Here is a 14,937-nt window from a genome sequence, read left to right on the forward strand (position 1 = left end):
GCTACTGCCACTTCCCACAATGCCTGTGGAGCCTCCTGCAAGGCTGCGCTATAACATTCAGCATTCAAGAAGCACATATAGTTCCATTGAAAGGAGTCAAAGGACACCCATTTGAATCCACGCGACAATCCGTTTTTGAGGGAAATTTGGCCACGTCCGTCAATAGCCGCCGTCGATATGATACCGTTACCGTATATGAGGAAGGTGCAGAATGTCTATCTACAGCTGTGGAGCTGCTCAAGTGTAAAATAGTGCTGGTGGTATAGTTTCCAGGATCATAATGTGTGCATTGTAAATCTCCCTCTACAGACATTTACTGTTTACTGTATCAACTCATGTGGTTAATCTATTTGTACAGTACATACATTTAAATGAACATGCCCTAGGCTATGCATGACTATATCCTCAATGTGTTGATATTTAACACGGTAAAGGATAGTGCATAATGGGACAATGTGTCACCCAGGACTGTGGCATTAGTGCTAAACGTGACAATACAATACATGCACACGCCTGTTGGGAAGAAACTGGCTGCAGTATTCCCCTTCCAGGGGCCATTCAATTCAACAGCACATGTTCGCTCGACGTCACTGAGATCGCAACGTGAACTCTACACTACCGTTGTGTTATTAGAGAGCACAGAGCAGAGGAGAGGATCATCTAGACCAGAACAAAACCATCTTTTGCACGGAACATGACTAAAAGGAAAAAGGAGAACATGGATGCCTCAAACACACCTGAGGCTATTAGGTGTATATAGGCTTATTAAAACCCAAGCAGCCTCCTCCCTCCTCATGTCCTTTTCTTCTTATTTCTTCTCACACGTACATGTGCTCGCACACACACACACACACACACACACACACACACACACACACACACACACACACACACACACACACACACACACACACACACACACACACACACACACACACACACACACACACACACACACACACACACACACACACACACACACACACACACACACACACACACACACACACACACACACACACACAAAGGGTATAGCTCACACACAACACACAGAGGGTAGCTCAGTAATAAGGCCAGGGGGATACAGTAGTTGTTGCTAAAGTGATCCAGCACTCCAGTAATAGGGTTGTACATTATAATGGCTATGGTATAAGAACCAGAGAGAGTTTAATCAAAGAACTAAAGACCTGTAGCAGAGGGTTATACCTGTTATCCCATTCCCCACCCACGCACCCAGCCAGACACTCACCACCCACCCATGCACCCACCCAGCCACTCACCACCCACCCATGCACCCATCCACTCACCACCCACCCATGCACCCAGCCAGCCACTCAATTCAATTCAATTCAAAGGGCTTTATTGGCATGAGAAAACATACGTTTACATTTCCAAAGCCACTCAGCACCCACCCATGCACCTGCATCCAGCCACTCACCACCCACCCATGCACCTGCAGCCAGCTGCCACCACCCACCCATGCACCCACCACAACTGCCTTCTAATTACGCTGCTGATAAGCGTCTCGCTAGTTGTCTGGGCCCCACTGAGGGAGCAGACAGATTTGTGTGAAAAGAGAATGAGTGTTTCTCCCCTGAGTGTTATTTCTCCAATCTCCAGCAACGTAGGTTGTAACAGATCTTTTTCGCACATCCTCCATTCCTTTTCTTTTCACCTTCAGCCTTCACCTTCAGCCTTTCAAACCGCCCGGAAATCAACAGGTCCTCCCGAGTCCCCACTCGTGACTCCATGTGGCAGCCAAGGCTTTGGACTTGTAATGCCTTGCTTTAAGCGTCATGACGTCATGTGGCAGCCACAGTATGGACGCCCCTCACTTTACACCAAAGCTTTGTGTGTTTGTGTGTATACCAACCACGGTTTGGCTGATTTGATTGGCTGAGCACGGATTGTGATGTAAGATGACGTACGATGATAAGAGCGCCCCTCACTTCACACGAGTGTGATCGTTTTGTAATAAAGAACCTGTTCTGAGCCTGTCTGTCAACAGCGCAGACACACAAGCATGTCCTGTTAGAAAACTGTCGGGGGTTGGAGGACGTTTCTCTCACATCCCTTTGTCTTCAACTTTCCTTTGGCTTTCATCATACTTGCTCTCCATCCTTGTAAGTTTCCACATCAACGCCTGTCTGACCCTGTCTGTCTGTAGCCCCTCCCGAGATCTCCCCTTATGTCTCTGGAAGCCGCCAATCCGTGGAAAAAGATTACTCAGAGAAAATTGCTGTGGATTTTTTCACCGATGCCATCGGAGAGAGAGAGAGGGAGAGAGAAAATGGCATGTTCCTCTAGGGGAGGGGGAGATGTCGTAATCCTCTTTGCCCATGAAAAGGAGGGAGGTGGAAAACGACAGTCGAAAGCCTCACCGAGGCTGCAACTGTCAATCATTTTGTTTTCTCAGCCATTCTCACCCTTTGATTCAACTGGACGTATATAGTTGTGTCTGTCAATATTGGTTAATGTATTCATTAACATAATTTAGTATAGCCTAATACCTGCTTAATGCTCAAACCTATAGCATCCCTCAAACCAGTTCTTAAACTCCAATAGCTGGAGCCATAAACCATAACCATAAGCATGGTGAAATAACACGGATTGGCAATTCCATACTTCTGTACATACACTATACTAGAAAACCCCCAAATAATAATGTTGTGGGGAGTGCATTTGCACCAACTGAGATAATGGGGTGAAAGCCACTCCGTCGTCGCAGTCAAAACAGTAGTAGTTTTGTATGTACAGAATTGTATTATTTCACTGTGTTTGGGTGAGATCCACCTGAGTGGCGAGTTGGTCACTATATTCAACTCCACCTGTTTAAGCATCCTTGACCCTGTTACCTCCCCTTAAAATCCAGATCCTAAACCTTAAACCTAAACCCAAATCTCAGCCCTGGACAAAATGACACTATAGTTATAGTGCCACAAGGCAGCAAGGGGCGGAGCATGAATGGGAAAAAAAGGATACGCTTAAATTATTAAAGTTTAACATATCCTGAGAGACTGTCTGACTAAATAGCAAGATGCTGTCAGAGCAAATGAAAAAAATCATGTCTGTTATAATCCCAGGACGATGGGGATTATTGACACTATATAAATAAATGCATTACCAACCTGTGAAAACCTCTCTGTTTGTTGATATATTAGACCTTCTGTCCCCCCTGTGTCTATACTGCTCTTAGCCTCTTATGTTCATTGAGCGTATATGTGATCCTTTCCTTTTTTACTGGAGATAGTTTCCCAGAGGACATCCACAACCCGCTGTCTTAACTCTGTTCTTTCACACCTCCTTAAAGAGGCACTAGACAGATTTGGCACCAGCCTTCTGTCAATTATCAACAGCTGTCTCGGTACAGGACCGGGTGATGTTCCATTTTATGAAAGAAAAAGAAAATGCCGACGTTCAGCCTGTCGCCAAAAGGTCCACACTTAACTCCACAGTTTTTTAGATAGATTTCTAAATGATCTTTCCTTTAAAAAATGTTGTCTTTGACCTACTACTATACTACTAGGTTATCGTTTTTCATGATAACCTAGTAGTAGTATTTCATGAAAATTGATCAAGTGCTCCTGGATGGGTTCAGAGCACGTCATAGCACATACTATGTAGTGTTAAAGGTTACAAATAACTTGAAACTGTTGTTTCTAGGCATGTAACGGAGTTCACGATACGATTTTTCACGATATTAAAAAATATATATATCTTAAAGAAAAATTACTGTTTATTTTATTTTATATCATTTATCTTCCCCCAAAAGAAGATAAGAAGTAGCATTACTTTTGACAGTGCAGAAACTTGCCTTCCTTGATGAGTATCAACGACCATCATCACCTGGGCACAGTCACAGACACACACAGCTCCCCTCTACAGTGCTCTACTACTGAAAGTGACTATCATTTCTCTACAAAAGCACTTGAATATGATGGAATATGACTAAAGCTCACATTTCACATCACACACTAGCCCCCCGATTTTTTGAAAATCGATATCGATATATCGATATACGATATATCGTTACATGCCTACAGTAGTTGTTTCTGGTGGCTGTGACTCAAACTCAGAGTTGTCATTCAGGGAACAGCCAATGTGCCGCCAAGATCGAAACCTTTCAGTTCGGATTGCCTGTTGTCCCAATCTATTTTCCGCCCTGGGTTCTATTAGCCCTGAATGGACAAGAGGGCCTCCTGTGTCCCCGTTCCACCACTAGGCCACTTAGATGCTCTGACCAGATGCTTTTAACTGTCCCGGGAGCCAGTTGAAGCCTTTGCTGTTGCTGTGGAATATAGCCTAACACTTCCCTGTTAGGAGGACTGTCCCTTCTTTAGACACTTTTAAATCGAGACTAAAAACATACTTTTTCTGCCTTTGAATGTTTTATAAATTGTTTTTTTCTTTACATCATGCAAACGTTTCTGTTTGCAGTTCAACTCTGGTCGGTTTTAAATAATGCTTTATATACTGTAAATAAAAATTGACTTGACTATCGTCCTCTCTTGCGTTATCTACCAGCTGTGATGCTGGCACTTCCTGGATCACATTAAGATTAAGGAAGCGCGTAAAAAGGCATCATGAAGTGCCACTTTGTTTTTCAACAGAGGAGGCTATCTTCACAGAGGAAGGTGCACTGAAAGCAAAGCGCCTCCCCGGCCGCTATAAACCTGTTGCCACTCAACAAGACCAGTTGATTGATGGTGTTTTTGTTTCGGCACTGTGCTATCACACCACCAGCACAAACACCCACCTCCACTGCTGCCACACTAATCTTTGCTGCAAAGCCACAGACTAGAGTAATGTATGGCAAAGTGATTGATAGATGGCTAACATGCTGTGTGCTATTAGGGAAATGCACACAGATACAACAGTATTCCCCACAGTATGATCATTCATGTGTCATAGTAAGGGTTTGGGTGTCCTTCCAGACCATCACACACCCCGGCCCTCAACAGAGTCTCTATGACGTACAGTAACAACCTAACTGTCTCCTAACACACTCTATGACACACAGTACAACATACTACCTCTCTCTCAACAGGCCCTATAACATACAATAACCTACGCCACAGTCTGGCACATGTTGAGGAGTGGCAGTGCACGCATTGACTTCACAGCAAAATACGGTATATGCAGTGTATGGACCAATACTAATTATTGCGACTGCACGTCGCATTTACTATGAAACCGTACATTTTTGTCCGTCAGTGTCCGTCATCGCTCAAAATCCCCATACATGGCAAAGCCCTATGGTGCCCAGATCTCGTCACATCACGTGACATCAGAGTTCCCCGATGTCATTATAGTAAATGCGACCTGCTGTCGCAAATTAAGCCCATATATGGAGATCCCTCAATGTTGGCCAGCAACTCTACATCTGACCTCAAAGCTCAAACCCTTAGATCTCCATGGATATATATGTCAGAAGAACCTGTTCTGAAATTCCATAATATGTTGATCCTTCCCCATGCTTCCTTCCTCTTCGATGTCTCCCTGTCCATTTAAACACTAGCCTGCCCCAAAGTTATTAATGCAGCCGCACCCTGCAGCCGGAGAAAACTGTCATCAAATGCAGCCCAACGTAATTACATAAACAAGAGATCAACAAAAGAACAATAAAAGGATATTAAACAAGATTAAAAACAAGATCATCATCATCAAGGGGAAATTAAAAGATCGGAATTAAAACAATACAAAAATAGCAAGAACAAAACATCACTACATCACTGTAGACGTATTTCAGACTCGCTCGGATCTCACACCTGTCCATGCAACCTATCATGGATTCCCAGTTGTTCAGCATGGATTCAAGTTGCCATGGTAATAATGTCAAAGTGTTCATTCAGCATGTCTGAGAGTTCTTAACGTCTATAGACGAATCCAGGAGCGGTTTCAGTGTTTTATGAACACAATTGCTGCTGTATTTTATACCTCGTACTAAGCATTTAAAGGATGAGGTATGATGAAGTACAGCAGCATTGTGTTCATAAAACAGAAAGATTGGGTATTGGGTAACTGACGTTATGCATCTTTCAGGACCTTTCACTGCTTTGTCTCAACCATTACTCAATGGCTCTGGTCTCAGCCACCGCGGTGGATATTTTGACAACATTTTTAATGTTGCCACTACTGTTGGAGCAGCCATAAACTACACAGGTTCATCCCGATGTTCTGGGCATCTTTGTAATTAGTTAGTTAGTGTTTAGTAAAAAGCAGGTAAAAGAGTAACGTTTGAGGCAGACTAACATCAGTTATACTCTGACGTTCACTATAGTAGAAGAGGTGCGCCTGGTGAGGGTTTAAACCCCACAGCTACGTCGAGTCCGCCTACAGGAAATACGTAAGCTACGACCATGAGACCCGCTCCTGGATTCGTCTATACTGTCATTAGCCCGGATAATGCTTCGGCAAGGTCACACTATAGTGCTAGCTGACTGGAGGTATCATAAAGCCAGAGAATCATTTCCTGCAGATTAAAAAGGAGCTCTGGCGCACACACACGCACGCATGCACACATGTCGCACACACGCACAAACACACACACACACACACACACACAGTGTACAGAGGCACCAATGTCAATGGTGCAGTATACAGTAGGCACATCGCAGTGGGACCATGGGAATTACTGTGTAGGCTAATAGTGCTTCACACAGTCTGAAGTGATAGAAAGAGACACGCATCGCAGAGCTCTCTCTCTCTCTCTCACACACACACACACACACACACACACACACACACACACAATGACTGTGAGGACGATAACACACAGAGACAGGTGGACTTATATGACTGACCTTAAAGCTCCAGTAGTTGGGCTGTTGCTGCAGCATCATTCGTTGGGAGGGAGAGGGAGAGGGAGAGAGAGAGAGAGAAGGACAAACAGAGAGACATCGGGTTAGAATAGAAACAGTTACCTTGCCAATCAAGCATTGTAAAACATCAGTGGCGGCCTCATGGGCGAGGCAGAGGGAGATGGATGGGATGGAAGAGCAAAGAACTGGAATAAGCCCCCGGCCCGCCCGCCGGCCCCTGACACAAAATCAAATGCTTCTCCATGTATGACGCTGCCGCACCGTTCCATGGTCCATTCCCACAGTCCTCCACATAACAGCATAACTATATGAGAACAGCCTCTGCATTATACTGTAAGAAACAATACCTGTGAATAGTATTGGTGGGTAGAGTCTATGCAATCTAAGAAATGATCCACTTAAACCCGATATACTTCATTGACTGGTGGTCAATGGACCCTGGCCTGCAGCCCGCAGTGCCCTGTGCGAGACTATTTCAATAGACTAGGTACAGCTGTTGCTTTCGTGGAAACTGTATTCATACGGTCACCGGTTTCAACGCAACGAACCCCCGCTAGTGTTTTTTGGTTGTCCAAAAACAGTTTCTTAACCACTCGGTGGGAGGAGACTCGAAAATGGCAGATTCAGTGGCGATGGTGTTGGCGGTATAGCCACGTGTGCGTGCGGTGGTGGTGGTGCGCTGAACGCACGTGCGTTCATTCACTGGGCGTGTGAAAGGCAAAAAGTGTCGTTCATCGGTGTTGTTTTTTTTGCGCGGGGCCTTCGATTTCGTGGCCATCCCTGGCATGGGGTTTGATCCGTCACTGGCAGTACGTGGTCCCCACAGGTGCTCTATACTAAATATCTGATCTACAAGCTCTCAACGTATCACAACGTGAAGCGCTGTGAGCTTCAATAGATAATTAATTTTTTAGAATGTCCAAAAATGCCCATAGTAGGGACGCTATAGGGTTGCTGTGGGGAACGGTGCCCATTGGTGATTCTGAACGGTGCCCATTGGTGATTCTGAACGGTGCGTGGTTCATGGTGGTTCAATAAAGCTGCAGTCAGTCATCGGTGTTGTTTATTGGCAGACAGAAGAGGACATTGGCGCGAGAAGGCATTTTGTTGTGCAGGGCGTAGAGGGTTGCAGCGTGCCTGAAACACCATTGAACTGACTGTCAGCTTTGACCTATGGCGAGAGGGATTGGAAAAGAGTGGAATTGAATTAAACGTCACACTGTTATTTGGAGTTTGGCCTCCCTCCCAGACTTCTCTGCAGCAGGTGCTCCCCCCCCTCCCTCCCTCCCCAAAGCCCCAACCCCCCCCCCCCCCACACACACACACACACACACACACACATCTCCTTTTCCTGTATCTGTATCCACCCCCCCCAGATTCACCTGCCTCTATCCATCTTCCATTTCATATTCAGCACCTCTACTCCTCATTTTCTCAAAAGACACGTCGTATCTCCAGCTCTCGCACAACTCTTTCCATTCATTTGGGACCTTCTTCCTCCGCTAACATATGAAACGGTGTTCACATGCACGCCGAGGCCGCGGGAAAGAATATGCCCGATATTAAAACATAATTACCCCAATGTTAAAGAACCGGGGCCGAGCCGAGCGAGCGACCGACGGCCCGAGAAATACCTCAAAGTGACATGGGAATTAAAAGGATGAGGGCAGTTCATGAATTTTAATTCCAATCCAAACTCTTATTCCAGATCTCATTCTTATCTTCGGGGGGCAATTTTCTGTCCATTCACCATCCCGTCTATACAGTGGCCATATTATTACCCACTGCAATGAGAGAGAAAAAAAAGACCTGACAGGCACGTTTTGATTTATGATCGTTGTGAGTTTTTCATTATCCGCTTTCCTTTTTAATATCACCTCAACGTGAGCCGAGATTTATTTCCATAAACACGGAGAGCAAACAGATCATTACTTGTGCAATGTAATTTCACCGTGTATTTAATTTTCCCCTCATTGTGGCTCAGATGCCACCGTTTTTCCCTCCATTGATTTCCTCACCATATAACTTGTTCTGATTTATTATGAGCGGACACAGACAGATCCTTCATCTCATTGAAGTAATCAGAAGGTGATGATTTCTCACCAGGAACGCACTAGACTGAGCTACAGCTATACACACACACCCCTCCACTTCTACACTGCAAATACAGCACTGATAAAATAGATGTTATGGCCCAATAGGGAGACTGGGAGTCGAATATTTTGTCCTTCGATGCTATTTCCATTGAGGCATGGAGGCTCGTATGTGTTTAATGTTGGGGCTTAACCCATTTTGACCTGAGATCAGATTCTAAAAACGTCTTCTACATCCTGACAGTTTTCTGAAAAAGCTATGTTTCCATGTCAGTCGTTCTTCGATTTTTCAAAAATAGCAGACCTACAAGCTCGTAACGCGCGCCACGAGAGCTTGAGTGTTCTTCCAGCGAGTCTAATGATCACTATCTCTAAGTCACTCTATTGTATTTATCTGCTTGGCATGTGTGGTGTATTCTAGTGTACTGTACTGTACTGTACTGTACTGAACCAACTCACTCTTCTGAAGCAAGCGACCGAAGAGCTCTTTGTCGGTCAGACCAGGCGCTGTGACGCCATGTGAAAGTCGGCAGTGGTGGAAAGTAACTGAATACATTTACTTACAGTATTTTACTTGTAATTTTACTTCTACTCCACTACCATCTCAGAGGCAAATATTGTACTTTTACTACACTACAATTATTGCTTGCAGATCTGCTATACTTTCAAAAGGTTATTATACATTTGAAAACACAAATGCACAATTAGTAGGCCTACTTTTACTTTTGGTACTTTAAGTACATTTTGAAGCCAAGACTTTTGTACTGTATTTTTTTTTTTATACTTTAACTTTGAGCACTTTTTCCACCACTGAAAGTAGGTCCCTTCCAGGGTTAAGGGATAGGGCCTTCATGTGTAGCTGATCATGTGTCAGTCATTCATCCAATGAGCTCTCTGGGATAGGGCCTTCATGTGTAGCTGATCATGTGTCAGTCATTCATCCAGTCTCGCTGCATGGGGCCCTACAGCAGTATATCCTGCTACAGCAGACAGCCGTAGATATAACCCAACACTGACAGTGGCTCAGCCGCTCAGGGCTTCCATTGCCATCGTCGCAAATAATTGCAGTTCACTTGTTCAGAGAGACACAATGGTAATAATTTTGTTTTCGACAAAGCACAATTATTCTGTGGGCTGGTTTTAATGATGCAGAGGTAATTTGTGGCCTCTCTGTGTGTGTGTGTGTGTGTGTGTGTGTGTGTGTGTGTGTGTGTGTGTGTGTGTGTGTGTGTGTGTGTGTGTGTGTGTGTGTGCGCGCGCGCGTGCGTGTGCGTGCATGCGTGCGTGCGTGTGTGTGTTTCCTGTTGCTTAAACACTACTTATTCAACAGATCAAATTTGATAAACACTGTTTCCTTCAACAATTTGAGTTGTTTCAACACCACAAGGAGTTGCAATTAAACTAATTGGACTTTGAGTTGCAAATGAAGCCCTGGGTGTGACTTCAAAGTGTTTCTGGAGAACATTAACACTGACAGTGTAGTGATGATGATGCATGCGTTTATCTGTTTGCATGCATAATTAACTAGGGATGTCACGATCACGTTTTTTTGCTCCTGATCCGATTACAATCAATTGATTTCTCCCAATACCGATTTCTTTATAGAACAACCCTGATTATAACCTCCTAATCTTAAATCAATTATAAACCATATAAAACAAAAGACTTCCTTGGATACATCTCAGGACTATCCACTGAACCTTGATCCTCATGATAATAATCCTATAGATGAAGTGTCAGAGCACATAGCTTGATTTATAGTAGCTAATCTCTCGAGACAGACTGTTGCTAACGTCAAACGAATTCAAAGGAAATTATTTTCCTTTGTTTTGCCAATGGAGGACCCAGATTGGATTTATAGAAACCTATGGATTCTTGCTGATCATAGTTCCGCTCTCTACGCTATAGCAGCGCTTACACACCGGTATTCCGAAGCCCCCTATTCCCATGCATCGCCATTCCGCCGCATTACTATCCATGTCCCTATAACTCTATCCCTAACCAATAATCGCACATGGAAGCCACGTAGTCGGAATGGGGGTGCATACGTTTGTTAGACATACTAAGTTAGTTCGACAACACCGTCGCTCCTGACATGTGCGGCAGGTTAAACTAACGCGCGGCAGGTTAAAACTAACACGTGGATCCCGACATGTGTGGCATATCACAACAACAAAAAAAGGAACCCGTGGCTTCCTGTGAGGTGAGGTTTAGGGTAGGGTGTTGGACTCATGACTGTAGGACTGTTAGTTAGGACTGTTAGTTAGTACTGTTAGTTAGTACTGTTACTGTTAGTTAGTACTGTTAGTTAGTACTGTTAGTATGCACCCGCCGGAATGGCGGTGCATCTGTCCCCGCTAGGAGCTAAATGTATACATGGTACGAACCTCTATATCTATTCTAAACCAGCACCTTGTCATGTTGTAGCAAAGTCTCCTGTTGAATTACATTATGCAGCTACATGTACATGTGTAGTGTAGCATGTAGCCATGTGTGTGTTTCAGTCTTCATGATTGGAGTTGGGGGCGGGGGGGGGGGGGGGGGTTAAAACACATCCCTAACTGCATGCGTTAGTTGTGACGAACGCATTGCAATGTAGGCGCATTGATTACATCTGCCCATAATATGCATGCGCGAATGGCATGCACACGTACGCACGCACGCACGCACGCACGCACACACGCATGGCGGTGGCCGCAGGGCTCTGGCAGTCAGAAGGACGGAGCCTCACAGACACTGGAGCAGCGCTGCATTACCTGACCTGCATGCAGAGCAGCTTTTACTCTCCTCTCCTCCCTCCCTCCTCCTCCTCCTCCGCCCCTCTGCATGCCTGCCTGCCTCTCATCCTCTCCGTACACCCCTACCCCCCTCACCGTTAGCGTATGCTATCCCCTGATCCATCTTCCAGTCTATAACACCTCTAACATTACGCCTCTATTCTCCTTCACACGTACTGTATACAACCACCCAAAAACAACAATGCACACACAGGCGAACATGACACCCGCAGACCCGCTGTCCAGTCAGTATAGCATTGTTGTTCACAGAGCCTGCTTGTATGTACACCCGGCATAGCTTCCACTACGTCACCACAACAACCACAGCCACAACAAACACGCAACGCGTGGAATACAATCCGATGCCTGTCGGCACAGTCTTTGTGCGCACGCACGCATAATACACGCACACGCACGCACACACACGCACACACGCACATGCACACAATAGCCCCCAATGCCATGCAGCCTCGGCTCACCTGCAGTGCACCTGTGCCTACATGTCCACTACTCCAGTCATCCCATGCAGGCTGTCACTCAGTCAGTCAGGTGCAGTGAATGCTCCTCGTAGTGTTTTGTTCAGACCCTCTCTCTCTCTCTCTCTCCGATTGTCTCCCTCTCTCCCTCCCTCTCTCTCTCCCTCTCTCCCTCTCTCTCTCCCTCTCTCCCCCTCCCTCTCTCTCCCTCTCTCTCTCTCTCTCTCCGGTAGCACATGCGGTGGCGACTCTTTTATTTAATTCATTACGACACACAGCAGCCGATTAACTCCTTCGCAGCTGTGTGTCTGCTTGCTGCTGGTGGCTAATTTACTGGCTGCTCTTGCTCCGCCTCCCCCCCTCCTCCTCCTCCTCCTCCCCCGTCCACGCTATAGCCCAGAGCGATAGCGGTGAATCTGCCGCCTCCTCTCCTCTCTGCTCTCTCCAGCGTGATGAAAATGCCCAGTCACTTTACGGTCCGTATACGCCGTGCTCCCTTCCTTCCGTATCTTGTTCGTTGTCTTTCTCTCTCTCTCTCTCTCTCTCTCTTGTTGTGTGATTGTCTACCTTCTCCACTGCCTGACCTTTGCAACGCGATATCGCCGGCTTGCCTTATATGGGAGAGGTTGCTATGGCAACTATGGACTCCACCTGTCTCTTACTCACCCTCCCCCCTTTCCCCTCTCTCTCTCTCTTTCTTGCTCTCTCTCGCTCTCTCTCTCTCTCTCTCTCTCTCTCTCTCTCTCTCTCTCCCCTTTCACCTCTCCTCTATCAGCGCCAATGCTTTTCTATTGTATGATTACACCAGATTTATGGCTTTCCATGCACAGCATTTACAGCTGCAGAAAAACCACCAGGAGAGAGAGAGGAGAGAGAGAGAGGTGGAATATGGAGGTGAAAAGCATGGAAGGTATAGGGAAATTGTGAAAAAGCTGATGAGGTATAAACTATAGAATGAGAGAAACAGAGAAAGAGAGGCGATGATGAAAAGACTAAATGAAAATCATTCGGTCTTGGAAGTGTTCCCAGGTGCTGGAATGCACGTGAGTCTGCAGTGCATGCACGTGCACGCGTGTGTGAGTGTGAGTGTGTGTGTGTGTGTGTGTGTGTGTGTGTGTGTTTGTGCTTTCTTCACGCCTCAGTGCGGACAGCTTTCCCTCGCTATCTGGAGGTCTGCAGACAGTGACGACACTGCACTGCCACTGCGTTTGCAGGGGAGACATGGAGAGACACACGGAGGGGTGTGACAGACAGACAGCAATGAAGACTTCCTACTGTATGGCAGACAAAACCCACTGATGGACATTGATCTTTCACACACCCTCTGACTCGGTCGACGGAACTCGCCGCAGCGCCACGCTCACTGTGTTGCTTTCCAACGCAGACCAGCCCCCGATAAATAGCAGGGATATATCCGCTAATTGACCACACAGTATAGACTCCACCCCAAACCATGCAGTTGAAATAAGAAGGATATTTATAATTTTCTCCTACAGGTGTATACTCTGGCATACAATGAATAGCGGAAATAGCCAACAGTACAGTATGATGATGTGTCGTGAGCTTGTAGATCTGATTTTTATTTTGAATGTTTTTTTTACAATTTTTGGGAGATGTTGGGGAGATGTTACGATATGAACGAAATAGTGATGTGAGGGTTTAAGTAACCTCGTGTCACCACTTTCCAGCTTGGAGGAAAGCCTGGTCTGTGTTCCTGGCCTGTGTGATCCGGTCCAGGCGTGGTTTAGACACAAACCACGCCTGGTTCCGGTAAGGTGGTTTCCGACACTTTGTTTTGGTCTTTGTTTGTTTTTAGTCTCGCCAGTCACTACGAATTGGAAGAAAAGATGGATATACTGTACCAAACTATTCCAAGAAGTACTTGGAGAAACGCCGCATCAGGCTTATTATTGGTATAGGCCCTAAAATGACGATGCCCTTGATCGCAAGGGAATTATGTTGGGTAATTCTGGTTCCGGAAGATGGTTCCGGCCTGATGACTACAAACCAGTGACTATAGGTAGGTATAGGAAGGTGGTTCCGGCCTGATGACTACAAACCAGTGACTAATAGTCACTGGTTTGTAGTCATCAGGCCGGAACCACCTTCATATACCCGGCCTGATGACTACAAACCAGTGACTATAGGTAGGTATATGAAGGTGGTTCCGGCCTGATGACTACAAACCAGTGACCAGTGACAACATGACGTAAGTTCTTCCCGCTCTCGATCGAATCATAAACAAAAAAACGGTATGCCTCCCAGGCTATAGACTAGAATAGCTCTATGGTTTAAGTGTTTAATAACAATGGTAATGTTTGAATGCCCCCGCCTCCCCGACATTTACATACCGTATATGTGGCCGAACAACAAACGAACCCCCAACAACGCGCCGTGTGAGCCACCATAACCGTACCTGCTCTCGCGCGGCCCGCTCGCGCTCGGAGGCTGAGCTCCCCCGCATGCTGCCGGCGTGCGACGGGGACGGGGAGGGCGGGTTGTGGTGCGGGCTGCCGCCGCCGCCGTGGTGCTGCTGCTGCTGCTGCTGCTGGTGGTACTTGGTCTTCAGGTGGTCCATGAAGGCGTCCCGCTTGCGCTCCATGTCGGCCTTGTGCAGGTTGGTGAGCGCCTCCAGGCTCTGCGCGGCGATGACCGTGTGCCGGTGCTCCGACGTGTGCACCAGGCCCACGTTGGAGAAGCGCCGCGTGCCGTTGCCCAGCGTGCGGTACTCCCGCGGGTACTCCAGGTCGTCCGTGGACATCATGTGACC

The 14,937-nt window shown here is 46.3% G+C and overlaps 1 protein-coding gene across 1 annotated transcript in view; it reads right to left on the reverse strand.

Annotated features, from left to right (window-relative positions):
- The window catches only part of srcin1a (SRC kinase signaling inhibitor 1a), a gene marked incomplete at its 3' end in the record, with an annotated part of 65,941 nt that extends 51,004 nt beyond the window's left edge, over positions 1 to 14,937 (reverse strand). The window contains exons 1-2 of the mRNA XM_080775135.1: positions 14,584 to 14,937; positions 6,804 to 6,830 (exon numbers count right to left, since the gene is read on the reverse strand). Of these exons, the coding sequence (XP_080631261.1) occupies positions 6,804 to 6,830; positions 14,584 to 14,931 (375 nt within the window). The 5' untranslated portion in view covers positions 14,932 to 14,937. The remainder of the gene's footprint in view (positions 1 to 6,803; positions 6,831 to 14,583) is intronic.

This window comes from Protomyctophum bolini (genome assembly GCF_963924005.1).
Source record: "Protomyctophum bolini genome assembly, chromosome: 11".
Classification (NCBI taxonomy): domain Eukaryota; kingdom Metazoa; phylum Chordata; class Actinopteri; order Myctophiformes; family Myctophidae; genus Protomyctophum; species Protomyctophum bolini.